At 45.9% G+C, this 12,500-nt stretch overlaps 2 protein-coding genes across 2 annotated transcripts in view; one reads left to right on the top strand and one right to left on the bottom strand.

The window, feature by feature from the left end:
• Window positions 1-734: 734 nt before the first annotated feature.
• Window positions 735-4,753, bottom strand: rnls (renalase, FAD-dependent amine oxidase). The gene is made up of 7 exons (XM_070852048.1): window positions 4,567-4,753; window positions 3,988-4,093; window positions 3,659-3,801; window positions 2,839-2,997; window positions 1,673-1,846; window positions 1,102-1,277; window positions 735-1,019 (listed from the first exon to the last, which is right to left on the bottom strand). Exons 1-7 carry the CDS (start codon window positions 4,682-4,684, stop codon window positions 867-869), a joined length of 1,029 nt encoding a protein of 342 aa, XP_070708149.1. The 5' UTR covers window positions 4,685-4,753; the 3' UTR covers window positions 735-866.
• An 810-nt stretch (window positions 4,754-5,563) lies between these two features.
• Window positions 5,564-12,500, top strand: part of lipf (lipase, gastric) — a 133,015-nt gene continuing 126,078 nt past the window's right edge. Inside the window, exons 1-7 of the mRNA XM_070852339.1 lie at window positions 5,564-5,624; window positions 8,292-8,427; window positions 9,679-9,790; window positions 10,811-11,009; window positions 11,801-11,910; window positions 12,008-12,144; window positions 12,269-12,415. Of these exons, the coding sequence (XP_070708440.1) occupies window positions 8,293-8,427; window positions 9,679-9,790; window positions 10,811-11,009; window positions 11,801-11,910; window positions 12,008-12,144; window positions 12,269-12,415 (840 nt within the window). The 5' untranslated portion in view covers window positions 5,564-5,624; window position 8,292. The remainder of the gene's footprint in view (window positions 5,625-8,291; window positions 8,428-9,678; window positions 9,791-10,810; window positions 11,010-11,800; window positions 11,911-12,007; window positions 12,145-12,268; window positions 12,416-12,500) is intronic.

The following is a 12,500-nucleotide window of genomic DNA, read 5'->3' as shown; positions in this document are numbered from 1 at the left end:
TCAACTCACACTAGCTAGCCCTAGTTAAGCCTAGTTAACCCAGGGTTGGTTTAACCCTAGTTAACCCTGGTTAGCCCTTGGACATCACACTCTCATACAATAATTAAGATGCTCCATTAATCTGTTGCCCCAGTGCATGCTGGGAAGGATTTTGCCTTTATTTCAAAATAAGAGCGCACTGTTTTAAAGACATCATCCAGGATCATTTGGATCGTTTTCGGCTGCTCTTAAAAGTTCAAACTGATGAATTTATTATGCCTCAACATAATTACCTCCTCACAGTATTAAAGGTTAACTCTGATGATTATGGAAAGGATCCCTACAGAGAGAGACCTGGAACATCCTTCTGGTTTAACCACAAACAGCACACACACCAGACTACATTCACTAAAACAGGGATTTTAGAGAACAGGACACAGGAGCTGCTGCTCTGCTGCTGCCTCCATCAGTCAGTGTGTTTGTGTTACTGTGTGACTTTGGTGTTTTAAAGGATTAATTCAGATTAAAACTAACCATTTAAAACATCAGGGTCATATAAAGTCCTGCGTTCTGTGAAGTAAAATCACTGACTAAATGACTATTTTTGTGAATAGAGTCTGGTGGTTTTGAAGCGATTGATAACGGCTGTTTGTAGTTAAACAAAAAGGATCCATCACATTTAAAAACCAAAATAAGTAAATTCAGGGAACAAGTTGTAAAATATGGGACTCACCCTTAATGTTCAGACAGACAGATTTAATATGGCACAAAATAAACATTAAACTTTTTCTCCACTTTACAGAAAAGATGCCTTCAACAACAAAACGGCAAAATACGATCAGTCACATTTTAATGAAATCATTCAACTTCCTGTTGTGTCGGCGGCGTCACAGCGAGGCCTTCAGCACACTGAGCACGCTCAGTGCGGACTCTACGCAGCCGTCAAAGTTGGAATGGACGAAGGCGTCGCCGCCGCAGATGAGTGGCGGGCTCTTCAGGACAGTCATGTGACCAGGACAGTCCGGCACCGAGGTCAGCACCTGTGGGGTGGGGGGGTCGTAAATCAAACGCTTCAGGAGGAGTTCAGGGTCGGGACATCTGTGGGATTTCTTAGTGGCTCACCTGGGAGTACCTCCACTTCTGACACTTGGTGCTGATTGGCTGAGGCAGATCAGGAAGCAGCTTTTGGAGTTCCTGTAAGATGATTGGCTGGACGGCCTCCTTGTCCTCCTCCAGGTGCTCCAGGCCAAACGGGACGCTGGTGTGGACGATGAGGGACGGGCCGCGACCGGGGCCGTCTGAACGGAGACAAAGGGGACGTTTGGTTGGTTCTTTTGTGGTCAGAGTGATGTCACACTGGAGTGGTGCATTCAAGGACACCAGAACAAACAGGAACAACCGAGAGCTGCTAGCTGCTAGCTTCAGAAAGACTGCAGGTGGCATCACAGTCAACGACCACAACCAACAAGCTAATTAGCTTCTCGGCTAACTCAGTTTGAGTGTTACAGCAGAAAAATAAACATGGAGAGGCCCCGCCCACTGAGCAACTTAATGACATCAGTTTACACCTGTGACATCATCACACCTGCTCTGACATCATCACACCTGGGGTGACATCAATAGAGTTTGATCTTTTCCAAACAGGTGAGACAGGAAGAGGAGCAGATAGACAGACAGGTGTGAGCAGACAGACCTGCGTTGCGTTTGCGGGAGTCGGCGGCGATGTAGCAGATGCAGCGGTTGTCGGAGACGTATCGAGCGGACCAGGGAAAACTGAGGACGGCGTCTGGAGGGAAGAAGAGAGCGACGGCGAAACGAGACGAGTACACGACCCCATCTAACTGCTGCCTCTGCTGGACAGACAGCACTGAGAGACAGACAGGTAGAGAGAGAGAGACAGGTAGTTAAATTTGTTAGATCTTCACAGACTGGATCTCAGAGATTGGTCAGGTTCAGTCAGGACCCTCCTCTGATTGGTCGGGTTCAGTCAGGACCCTCCTCTGATTGGTCGGGTTCAGTCAGGACCCTCCTCTGATTGGTCAGGTTCGGTCAGGACCCTCCTCTGATTGGTCGGGTTCAGTCAGGACCCTCCTCTGATTGGTCAGGTTCAGTCAGGACCCTCCTCTGATTGGTCGGGTTCAGTCAGGACCCTCCTCTGATTGGTCAGGTTCGGTCAGTTTTACATGTATGTGACAGGATGGTGTTTACACACACGTGTGTGAACATACATGTTAGGGGGGCGGGGCTTCACATCTGTATGACATCATCAATCTGATTCATTCAGTTTTGCACGTTTTATTTTCAGCAGACTAAAAATCCTGTTTGATGATTCACATCACTGATGGACACACACACACACACAGTATCTAATAATAACCTGTGTGTGTGTGTGTGTGTGTCAGCACAGAAGAAATGGGCGCTGTCCCCCATCGACCAATCAGATGAGCTGAAAATGACATCATCATCTAGACACACACGAGGAGGGGCCGTCGTCGTCTCCAGTCTGACCACACACACTCTCTCACACACACACACACACACACACACACACACACACAGAAAGTTCTGTGAAAGCTTGCAGGCTGGAGTGTGTGTGAAGTGTGTTTTTCCCATCGACCAATCAGAGACGAGGGAAGTGATTTACCATCAGAGGGGTGTGTGTGTGTGTGTGTGTGTGTGTGTGTGTGTGTGTGTGATCATAAGGAGGAAGCAGTCACCGTCTCTCCCTGTCAAAGTAAAAGCTCTGACAGTTGTTCCGTCGCTACTTCACACAGCGTGCAGAAAGTGAGCAGATCTAAAGCAGCTGCTGCCCCCCTGTGGTCGGACCACGTCACTACAGTGTGTGTGTGTGTGTCTCACTGTTTCCCAGGTCTCCCTGCAGCTGCAGGATCTGAGCGACCGGCATCGTCAGGACAACGGCATCAAACATCTCGCTGCTGCCCGCCTTCCTCCGGACCTCCCATGATGCACCGCGACGGTACAGGCCAGTCACATGATGCTCAAAGAACAAATCAGCTCCTGCGAAGAAAAAGAAAACACATTTAATACTGAACATTCATATTAAAACTAATCCTGAGTCCTATTTGACGTGTTTGTACAACTACACCTGATCAAAGTGCGTCATGTAGCGTTCTATCGCTCTCAGCACACACACCAGACTACATTCACTAAAACAGGGATTTTAGAGCTGCTGCCTCCATCAGTCAGAGTGTTGGTGTTATAGACACACTGACTGATGGAGCAGCAGCTCTAAAATCCCTGTTTTAGTGAATGTAGTCTGGTGTGTGTGCTGTTTGTGGTTAAACCAAAAGGATCTTCCAGGTCTCTCTCTGTAGGGATCCTTTCCATGATGCTGTCACACACTTAGAATAACACTCTGAGCCTGTCAGTGGATCAAACAAGCTCTTTTAGTGGACCTACTGTGATCAGGTGCAGTTGTCCCAAAGGATCACGTTGCAGCCATTGCAGCCCGTTTGGTGTCTGCTGGCTGAGGTGATCTACTGGACCAGTTCCAACACTTTTACTACCTACCAGTCACTCACACACCAGGATGAGGACACAGAGGATCATGGGTAGAAACAGTGAAGTGACCTTTTAATTGATTACTGTTATGTTGGAAAATAATGAAACTGTAAGAATCTTTTCAGACAGACAGGTAGACAGACAGGTGGGCGTGTACCTGACTCAGACAGGAAGTGTTTGACCACACTGCTCATGCCCAGTGGTGTCATGTAGTCCCTGCTGCCGTCTTTGTGCTTCAGTCCTTCAACCAGAGAGTCGAAAGGCTGCAGGACGCCAGAGGACAGCAGCTCAGAGTAGAAACTACCACACACACACACACACACACACACAGTAAGACCTTCACAATAAAAGCCCTCCGGAGCATCAGAACATTAATGAATGCTTTGTTTGGTTTGCTAAAGTTTGGAGAATCTGTGGCGTTGTCTGTCTGTCCGTCCGTCCAGCTGCTTCAGTGTGTGTTAAGGTTTCCAGGTGTGTGTGTCTCACCTGCTGTGGGATTGAAAGTAGGAAGGCGTGGCCGTGATGTACTGAGCCCCCAGGTCAGCTGACTGACTGGATGGGTCGGGGGGGCGGCTGGTGGTCATCCTGCCCCCTGAGAGAGAGACAGACAGACAGACAGACAGACAGACAGACAGGTTCAAGTTTTGGTACACACACTTCTGCTCCCATGCCAAACTCCATTATAAATCTCACTATTTTTATGTCGGTGTGTTGAGGTAAAGCATTAAGAACTGACAGAAAAGAGTTCAGAGATGTTTTCAATAAACAGGAAACCTTCTTTTATTGGGAAACAGTCACTTAGACACGCAGACAGACAGGTAGAGTTGGTGTCACCTGTAGTCTCCAGGCTCCTGCAGCAGCAGCAGCGTGTATAAAGTTATAGTTGTACCGTAATTAAGTTAAATTAACTTCAGTTTTATGGGTCAGTTTTAAGCCGAGCTTAAGCAGAGAGCCTCCTGACATTAAAACTGGCTTCAGTCAAGCTGCGCAGTGACTCCGCGAGGCTCCGACACTCAGGGACGTTAAATAGTCCGACTTTTGAATGAAGTTCTGACAGAGGCTCACCTGCGCCCCTGGCTTTGTCCCACACCACAATCTGGACTTTATTCTGCATCTCCCTCCGCAGCAGGCACGCGCACAGGCTGCCCGTCAGCCCCGCGCCCACTATTAGGACCCGGGACATGTTTGGCACGGATCTGGACTGGCTCTGGTTCGGAGCTGTGACCCGGGTTTAACCGTCCCGGTCCGGCTGTCTGTGGGTCCGGGACAGCGGGAGTTAAACACGCCTCCCGTTACGAAACTGCAGCTGCACAAAGATGGCCGACCAAAAACTATCCCCGGAACACCACACGCATCCGGCCCGGACCTTCAAAATAAATGTCTATTGTTACAGAAGAAAAACAAACACATTTAGAGAAACATTTAGTGACATTAATGAGACAAATCAACTGAAAACAAGTAAAAATGGTCTCCACAACCTTAAATCTATATTATTTAGATCTTCTTCTACACTTTTAATGCATTATTATTATTATTATTATTATTATTATATTATATTATATTATATTATATTATATTATATTATTATATTATATTATATTATATTATATTATATTATATTATATTATATTATATTATATTATATTATATTATATTATTATCAGTACACATATATTATAATAGTATTGATATAATAGTATTGATATGTACACATTAGTGTATATAATAATGTAACACTGTGTACTGAGTACTTGTACACATGGATACTTGAGTGTAGTATTAGTACTTACAGTGAAGTAACTCTGAGTTCTTCACTGTAACAAACATGTAGAAATAAAAACAACAGATTCATGAAATAATGTTTAGGATTTATTTCATTCTGTTTTCTTTTCAATTTCCATTTAAGTTTTCATTCTCAGTCTTTTGATGAAATCAGCTGATTTCTGATCGCTTCCGGTCTGCCTTGATTCGATCAGAGAATTGATCACCGGAAGACAAACCGGAGTCCTTAGTTTCTGACCAATCAGAGAGAGGGCCCCCCTCTGACGTCACGATCGGCCTCTTCCGGGTGGTCCGCTGATCAGAGAGTCAAAGATCCGCAGGACGGACGGACAGACGGACAGGTGAGTTTTTAATAAGCGGCTTCATCACGTGTTATTACCTGTTTATGACCGGAAACACCGGCGACAACCGGAAGTGTTGACTTTGTTCAACTTTCCAGAGTTTAACCAGAAATAATCAATAAGTTTAGAACCGGAACTGATCGAAGTACAGAGAGACTTCAGACAAAACAGGCAGAAAACGGACTGAAAACAGGCTGAAAACACACTGAAAACAGGCAGAAAACGGACTGAAAACGGACTGAAAACAGGCTGAAAACAGGCAGAAAACACACTGAAAACAGGCTGAAAACACACTGAAAACAGGCTGAAAACGGACTGAAAACAGGCTGAAAACACACTGAAAACAGGCTGAAAACGGACTGAAAACAGGCTGAAAACAGGCAGAAAACGGACTGAAAACAGGCTGAAAACACACTGAAAACAGGCTGAAAACGGACTGAAAACACACTGAAAACAGGCTGAAAACGGACTGAAAACAGGCTGAAAACACACTGAAAACAGGCTGAAAACACACTGAAAACAGGCTGAAAACACACTGAAAACAGGCAGAAAACGGACTGAAAACAGGCAGAAAACAGGCTGAAAACAGACTGAAAACAGGCTGAAAACACTGAAAACAGGCTGAAAACACACTGAAAACAGGCAGAAAACGGACTGAAAACAGGCAGAAAACAGACTGAAAACAGGCTGAAAACAGACTGAAAACAGGCTGAAAACACACTGAAAACAGGCTGAAAACGGACTGAAAACAGGCTGAAAACAGGCAGAAAACACACTGAAAACAGGCTGAAAACACACTGAAAACAGGCTGAAAACGGACTGAAAACAGGCTGAAAACACACTGAAAACAGGCTGAAAACGGACTGAAAACAGGCTGAAAACAGGCAGAAAACGGACTGAAAACAGGCTGAAAACACACTGAAAACAGGCTGAAAACGGACTGAAAACACACTGAAAACAGGCTGAAAACGGACTGAAAACAGGCTGAAAACACACTGAAAACAGGCTGAAAACACACTGAAAACAGGCTGAAAACACACTGAAAACAGGCAGAAAACGGACTGAAAACAGGCAGAAAACAGACTGAAAACAGGCTGAAAACAGACTGAAAACAGGCTGAAAACACTGAAAACAGGCTGAAAACACACTGAAAACAGGCAGAAAACGGACTGAAAACAGGCAGAAAACAGACTGAAAACAGGCTGAAAACAGACTGAAAACAGGCAGAAAACGGACTGAAAACGGACTGAAAACAGGCTGAAAACGGACTGAAAACAGGCTGAAAACGGACTGAAAACAGGCTGAAAACAGGCAGAAAACGGACTGAAAACACACTGAAAACAGGCTGAAAACGGACTGAAAACAGGCAGAAAACGGACTGAAAACACACTGAAAACAGGCAGAAAACACACTGAAAACAGACAGAAAACGGACTGAAAACAGGCTGAAAACACACTGAAAACAGGCAGAAAACGGACTGAAAACAGACTGAAAACACACTGAAAACAGGCTGAAAACAGGCAGAAAACGGACTGAAAACACACTGAAAACAGACAGAAAACGGACTGAAAACAGGCTGAAAACACTGAAAACAGGCTGAAAACAGACAGAAAACACTGAAAACAGGCAGAAAACTTGATGCACAAGAGCTTAAAAACTTAAAACCTTCTAACGGTTTGAAGCAGCCTGAAAACACAGTAAAACAGGCAGAAAACCTGACAGCCTGTTTTTAACATATTTTCCTGTTTGACAGAAAACAGCCTGCAAAGACATAAATGAGGTTAAAAAACAGACAGAATAGAAATGTGAGGTAGACGTTTGATAAAACAGGTGAAAAACAGGCAGAAAAGACAGAAACAGGCTGTTCAGCAAACACGTCACAGAAGTTTAGTGGCTATTAAATGTTAATTAAAGCGTGTCAGTGTGGTCAGTGAACGCATCATCAGTCCTCAGAGGGACAAAAGCAGCCCTTTAGTTAATTAGTCAGACTTTTCCTCATGACCTTCATCACTGCAGCCCTGATCGTTTGTTACAGCCTGTTTTCCGCCTGTTTTCCGCCTGTCTCTTAGTTCCTCTCCAGTTGACCTCTCCCACAGAGGAGGAGGAGGAGGAGGAGGAAGAGCAGCTCGTCTGTCTGACCTTTGACCTCCTGTTGTTTACTGAGTCAGCTGATCGAAGCAGGAAACGCTGAACTTTAACCGTCTGTCTACTTCATGTGCCCGATGTCATGTGGGACATCTGAGACACAGTTCGTCATGTCACCTGACTGTATGCGACACTGATGATGTCACTTCCTGTTTGGGGACAGAGGGACGGGGTGCGGAAGTTACAGCCTGAACTGTCAGGTGACCTCACCTGGTCAATTCGCTGTGATGTCATCTCCAGTATGACGACACCGTTTGTTCAGATCTCATCGCCGTCAGTTAAATCACAAACAGAACACTTCCTGCTGATTTTTCAAAGTAAAAGTCACTTTGATCCTCTGAAAAGCTTTTAATTTGAAACAGCAGGAAGAGTTGATTAATTGATGACACTGATTGATAAACAGTGAAGCAGAAGCTCCTGTCAGGTGTCACACTCACCTGTGTGTGTGTGTGTGTGTGTGTGTGTGTGTGTGTGTGTGTGTGTGTGTGTGTGTGTGTGTGTGTGTGTGTGTGTGTCAGACAGGATGGTGTGTGTCGTGGTGTGTGTGTTGATGCTCTCCGCTCTCGTCCTCGCCGGACCGACTGACAGCAGGTCGTCTGTTCAGAGACGCTCCGATAAACTGCAGCCAGGGCTGGACCCTGAAGTACACATGAACATCGTGAGTACACACAGTACACAAAGTACACACAGTACACAGTACACACAGTACACAGTACACACAGTACACAAAGTATACACAGTACACACAGTACCCAAAGTACACACAGTACACAGTACACACAGTACACAGTACACACAGTACACACAGTACACAGTACACAGTACACACAATACACAAAGTACACACAGTACACAGTACACACAGTACACAGTACACACAGTACACAAAGTACACACAGTACACAGTACACACAGTACACAGTACACAGTACACACAGTACACAAAGTATACAAAGTACACACAGTACACAGTACACACAGTACACACAGTACACACAGTACACAAAGTACACACAGTACACAGTACACAGTACACACAATACACAAAGTACACACAGTACACAGTACACACAGTACACAGTACACACAGTACACAAAGTACACACAGTACACAGTACACACAGTACACAAAGTATACACAGTACACACAGTACACAAAGTATACACAGTACACACAGTACCCAAAGTACACACAGTACACACAGTACACACAGTACACAGTACACACAATACACAAAGTACACACAGTACACAGTACACACAGTACACAGTACACACAGTACACAAAGTACACACAGTACACAGTACACACAGTACACAGTACACAGTACACACAGTACACAAAGTATACAAAGTACACACAGTACACAGTACACACAGTACACACAGTACACACAGTACACACAGTACACAAAGTACACACAGTACACAGTACACAGTACACACAATACACAAAGTACACACAGTACACAGTACACACAGTACACAGTACACACAGTACACAAAGTACACACAGTACACAGTACACACAGTACACAAAGTATACACAGTACACACAGTACACAAAGTATACACAGTACACACAGTACCCAAAGTACACACAGTACACACAGTACACACAGTACACAGTACACACAGTTCACTTCAGAACACCTGAATATGATCATGTGACACAGAGATGTGTTTCCTGTCATCAGGCGTCTGATTTCTGTCTGTGTGTGTGTGTGTGTGTGTGTGTGTGTGTGTGTGTGTGTGTGTGTGTGTGTGTGTCTGTGTGTGTGTGTGTGTGTGTGTGTGTGTGTGTGTGTGTGTGTGTTGTGTGTGTGTGTGTGTGTGTGTGTGTGTGTGTGTCTGTGTGTGTGTGTGTGTGTGTGTGTGTGTGTGTGTGTGTGTGTGTGTGTGTGTGCAGTCAGAGATCATCAGGAGGTGGGGTTACCCTGCAGAGGAACATGAGGTGGTGACGGAGGACGGCTACATCCTGACTGTCAACAGGATCCCACACGGACAGAAACCCACAGCAGGTCTAAACCAACCAATCACAGCTCCCCTCACCTGTAAACCAACCAATCACGGCTCCCCTCACCTGTAAACCAACCAATCACGGCTCCCCTCACCTGTAAACCAACCAATCACGGCTCCCCTCACCTGTAAACCAACCAATCACGGCTCCCCTCACCTGTAAACCAACCAATCACGGCTCCCCTCACCTGTAAACCAACCAATCACAGCTCCCCTCACCTGTAAACCAACCAATCACGGCTCCCCTCACCTGTAAACCAACCAATCACGGCTCCCCTCACCTGTAAACCAACCAATCACGGCTCCCCTCACCTGTAAACCAACCAATCACGGCTCCCCTCACCTTAAAACATTTAATTAAATTAGCAATTAAATCAATGTACAAAAATGTTAACCAGTACTATGAAGTACTCTCCTCAGTACTACGTGTAGTTACTACAGAGTTGGTAGTAAAACTGTACATGTGTTGTGTATAATGTGTATTAGTACATAAATGTGAGTACTTTTACTCCTGAGGTTTTATTTCCACTTTGAATGTTTTGACTGCAGGACTTTTTCTTGTGACAGAGTATTTGTACATGGTAGTATTTGTAGTATTTGTTCATGGTAGTATTTGTAGTATTTGTTCATGGTAGTATTTGTACATGCTAGTATTTGTTCATGGTAGTATTTGTACATGCTAGTATTTGTTCATGGTAGTATTTGTAGTATTTGTACATGGTAGTATTTGTACATGCTAGTATTTGTACATGCTAGTATTTGTACATGGTAGTATTTGTAGTATTTGTTCATGCTAGTATTTGTACATGCTAGTATTTGTACATGGTAGTATTTGTAGTATTTGTACATGGTAGTATTTGTACTTTTACTGCAGTAGAGTGTCGGAGTACTTCCTCCACCTGAAGCTGTACTGTCACTTTAATGTCAGCTGGAATCAGGTGGTTCTGAGTGTAGACAGGTGACGTGGTCACGTGACAGGAAGTGAGGGGGGTCGGCCGGTCTCACCTGCGTCCGTCCCGCAGGTCCGAGGCCGGCGGTCTTCCTCCAACACGGCCTCCTCGCCGCCGGCAGCAACTGGATCACCAACCCGCCCAACTCCAGCCTCGGATACGTGCTCGCCGACGCCGGCTACGACGTGTGGATGGGAAACAGCCGAGGGAACACCTGGTCCAGGAAACACCAGACCCTCCGACCGGACCAGGACCACTTCTGGAGGTTCAGGTACAAACACCTGGTGACATTATGACATCACCTGTCTGACATCACAACACCTGTCTGACATGTCATACCTGTCTGACATCACCTGTCTGACGTCATACCTGTCTGACATCATACCTGTCTGACGTCACCTGTCTGACATCACCTGTCTGACGTCATACCTGTCTGACATCATACCTGTCTGACATCACCTGTCTGACGTCATACCTGTCTGACGTCATACCTGTCTGACATCACCTGTCTGACGTCATACCTGTCTGACATCATACCTGTCTGACATCACCTGTCTGACGTCATACCTGTCTGACATCACCTGTCTGACATCATACCTGTCTGACGTCATACCTGTCTGACATCACCTGTCTGACGTCATACCTGTCTGACATCATACCTGTCTGACGTCATACCTGTCTGACGTCACCTGTCTGACATCATACCTGTCTGACGTCACCTGTCTGACATCATACCTGTCTGACATCATACCTGTCTGACGTCACCTGTCTGACGTCACCTGTCTGACATCATACCTGTCTGACGTCACCTGTCTGACGTCACCTGTCTGACATCATACCTGTCTGACGTCACCTGTCTGACGTCATACCTGTCTGACATCATACCTGTCTGACGTCATACCTGTCTGACATCACCTGTCTGACGTCATACCTGTCTGACATCATACCTGTCTGACGTCACCTGTCTGACGTCACCTGTCTGACATCATACCTGTCTGACATCATACCTGTCTGACGTCACCTGTCTGACGTCACCTGTCTCTGTGTCTGTACTGTGTGCAGTCATGATGAGATGGCTCTGAAGGATCTCCCGGCGGTCGTGAACTACATCCTGAAGGCGACGGCTGAGGAGCAGCTCTTCTACATCGGACACTCTCAGGGGACCACGATAGGTAAACTTACTCTCCGTATGAGGACACACCTGACGTCCACACCTGAGTACGATAACCACTCTGACGCGTCTCTGTATCTCCGCCTCTCATTTCCCAGCATTCATAGCGTTCTCCACGCTGCCAGACCTGGCGAGTAAGATCAAGTTGTTCATCGGTTTGGCTCCGGTAGCGACGGTGGCGTTCACCAGCAGCCCCATGACCAAACTGTCCGGCCTGCCCGACTTCCTCATCTGGGTACGACCGCCTAACGGGTTATTGATGAGTCATCGTCACCTGACCTGACATATTGATGGTGTTTTGGTGTTTTGAGAGATGTATTGATGACGTATCGATGATCTGATTGGCCGTCTCCCCTTAGGACCTGTTTGGAAGGCGGGACTTCCTGCCTCAGAGTCACATGATCGAGTGGTTTGCCGAACACGTGTGTGGGAAGCGGCTGCTCAGCGAGCTGTGTGGAAACTTGTTCTTCGTCCTCTGCGGCTTCGATGAGAAAAACCTCAACATGGTTCGTACCTGAAACACACCTGTCGCCTGCTCTAAACACGGCAGCCGATTGGTCGGATTTAGTCCTTTGATATTCTGATTAATAT

The sequence above is a fragment of the Pempheris klunzingeri genome, chromosome 20 (assembly GCF_042242105.1).
Source record: "Pempheris klunzingeri isolate RE-2024b chromosome 20, fPemKlu1.hap1, whole genome shotgun sequence".
NCBI lineage: Eukaryota > Metazoa > Chordata > Actinopteri > Acropomatiformes > Pempheridae > Pempheris > Pempheris klunzingeri.
Note: the sequence above shows the minus strand (reverse complement) of the source record. Positions and strands in the feature narration are given on the sequence as shown.

Bases quoted from the DNA above. Each gene is read 5' to 3' on its own strand.
- rnls (XM_070852048.1), bottom strand. From the start codon at position 4,684: ATGTCCCGGGTCCTAATAGTGGGCGCGGGGCTGACGGGCAGCCTGTGC. The intron at 4,094-4,566 runs GTGAGCCTCTGT...TCTCTCTCTCAG, and splicing joins GGACAAAGCCAGGGGCGCAG to GGGGCAGGATGACCACCAGC. The intron at 1,847-2,838 runs GTGAGACACACA...TCTGTCTCTCAG, and splicing joins GCAGGGAGACCTGGGAAACA to TGCTGTCTGTCCAGCAGAGG.